The sequence below is a fragment of the Octopus bimaculoides genome, chromosome 2 (genome assembly GCF_001194135.2).
Source record: "Octopus bimaculoides isolate UCB-OBI-ISO-001 chromosome 2, ASM119413v2, whole genome shotgun sequence".
Taxonomy (NCBI): domain Eukaryota; kingdom Metazoa; phylum Mollusca; class Cephalopoda; order Octopoda; family Octopodidae; genus Octopus; species Octopus bimaculoides.
In genome coordinates this window covers 11,267,232-11,269,677 of record NC_068982.1, presented here as the reverse complement: position 1 = coordinate 11,269,677, position 2,446 = coordinate 11,267,232, and the positions used below count along the sequence as shown (strand labels likewise).

At 37.9% G+C, this 2,446-nt stretch overlaps 2 protein-coding genes across 2 annotated transcripts in view; one reads left to right on the top strand and one right to left on the bottom strand.

The window, feature by feature from the left end:
• Nucleotides 1-2,446, top strand: part of LOC106871845 (AT-rich interactive domain-containing protein 5B) — a 156,648-nt gene that overhangs the window by 126,018 nt on the left and 28,184 nt on the right. The window lies entirely within an intron of this gene.
• LOC106871993 (protein D2) overlaps nucleotides 1,261-2,446 on the bottom strand; it is a 20,351-nt gene continuing 19,165 nt past the window's right edge. Inside the window, exon 4 of the mRNA XM_014918833.2 lies at nucleotides 1,261-1,672. Coding sequence (XP_014774319.1) covers nucleotides 1,452-1,672 — 221 coding nt within the window. The 3' untranslated portion in view covers nucleotides 1,261-1,451. The remainder of the gene's footprint in view (nucleotides 1,673-2,446) is intronic.

Here is a 2,446-nt window from a genome sequence, read left to right as displayed (position 1 = left end):
GCTCTTCAACAGAAAGAATATGGAAAAAACAAGGAGAAAAACACGGAGAAAAAAAATTGAATGGTGTTGGTCAACGGTCTATCATATATATATGTGTGTGTGTGTGTGTACATATATACGAGGGAGTGCTAAAAAGTTCCTGGTTTAAAGGGTATTGTGAAAGACCTGGTTGGAGGCCCAGTCTTCGAAAAACTGAAGGACTGCTGCAATAAGTGTGTGAGCCTGTGAGGAGAATATGCGGAATAGATCATGATTTACTGATCCTTCTGTATTTTTTTTTTACCCAAAGCCAGGCACTTTTCAGCACCCCCTTGTGTCTGTGTATATATTTGTCTTGCTGGATTGCCGAAATGTACAAGTTTTTTCCATTCTCTCTCTGTTTATTTTCTCTTATTACTTTCTGTTGAAGAGTGCAGGCTCGAAATGTAAAACACTTTTCCATTTTCTTTGTAAGCTTAGTACTTATTCTATTGGTCTCTTACGCCGAACCGCTAAGTTATAGGGATATAAACACATCAACATCGGTTGTCAAGTGATGGTGGGGGTAACAAACACAGACACAGACACACACAGACAGAGTAGAAAAGAATATATTACAATTAAAAAGGCAGTGAGCTGGCAGAAACGGTAGCACGCTGGGCGAAATGCTTAGCGGTGTTTCGTCTGTTTTTATGTTCTGAGTTCAAATTCCACCGAGATCAACTTTGCTTTTCATCCTTTCGGGGTCAATAAACTAAGTACTTGTTGCATACTGGGGTCGATCTAAAAAATTTGGGGCCTTGTGCCTAGAGTAGAAAAGATTATTCAGGCACAAGGTGGCGAGCTGGCAGAACATTAGTAGGCTGGCCTTTCATCCTTTCGGGGTCGACTTTGCCTTTCATCTTTCGGCGTTGATAAATTAAGTACCAGTTACGCACTGGGGTCGATATAATTGACTTAATCCCTTTGTCTGTCCTTGTTTGTCCCCTCTATGTTTAGCCCCTTGTGGGCAATAAAGAAATAAGAAACGTTAACAGGCTGGGCGAAATGCTTAGTGGTATTTCGTCTGTCTTTACATTCTGAGTTCAAATTCCACCAGAGTCAACTTTGCCTTTCATCCTTTTGGGGTCGATAAATTAAGTACCAGTTGCATACTGGGGGCCGATCTAATCGACTATCACCCCCCCCAAAAAAATTGGGGGGATTGTGCCTCGAGTAGAAAAGAATACATTGCAATTAATAATGATGATAATAATAAAGAAAAAAAATGATAACACAGAGTTGGTAAAACAAGGGAAACCTTTTTATTGAGCAAGAGAAGAAATGAAAATATATTTCATCTTGAGCCTTACATTCGACAAACTGTTGTGATTTCCTGATGCAAAAGGTTACAGCTTTAAGAGATATAATTTATCTAGAAGAGTTTATAAAATTTATATTTGGGAAATCCAACGTTCATTTTAGTGCTTTTCTTACATCTTCATTTGCTCATAAATCTTTGGAACAGATTCATCCCATTCTGATTGGAAGAAATTACCATAAACAGGTTCAACCAGAAAGTGTTTTCTTGCAAAATCCATCATATTGTAAACTTTACGACCGTCTGAAGTACGATTATTAATCCTTCTTTCTCCTCTAAATTCCATTTTTCCTTTCGACTGCTTGAATAGCATAAACACATATCGGTGATGACCTAAATTTAAAAAATTGAATAAAAAAATATTTCAAAATAATGTAATATAGAAGGATTTTCAAAGCTGTATGCTCTTCCTGCCACCAACCCTCACCTGTTTCCAAATAAGGTAATATTTCACCACGACCAGACATGTTTACATGAAAGATTGGAAACACTCACTCCATGTCTTGAAAATCATATAAAATAAGAGATACCTTGCTTGAAAAACAAGTAAGGATCAGTGATAGGAGGGACATCTGGCTGTAAAACAATGCCTCATTAACATACTCATTAAACTCATGCTAGCAGATGTAAAAGAGATGTAAAAATCATTATATGAAATAAACACTTACATGATGAAGAGAATAAAGCATTAACTCAATGATTAATATTATTTTAATTTAATCTTGGCCTGTGTGGGAAACAGTACTAGACACGGTTCAACCTTTGGCAGAATCGTTATCAAACCAGACATTCCTCTCCATACACTTTCTGCAACTTTGTGTAGGACTCTGAGCAGGTAACGCTATGACAACTTCCTCTGGCATGCTGAATGCGACAATCACACACTACACACGTTCCTTCCAAGCACTGCTGTAAACAGCAGAAGTGAGCTAGAATGTTAAAATTTAGTGTGCAAGCATAGCAGAGTTCAAGGTCAATCTGTGCCAAGTGGCTTCACTCTGTATGCTGTAGCTTCGATACTATGGCAACAATCCGGATACGTATTGATCAGACCTTGTACAAATCTGCACATATACATCATCATCATCATCATCGTTTAACGTCCGC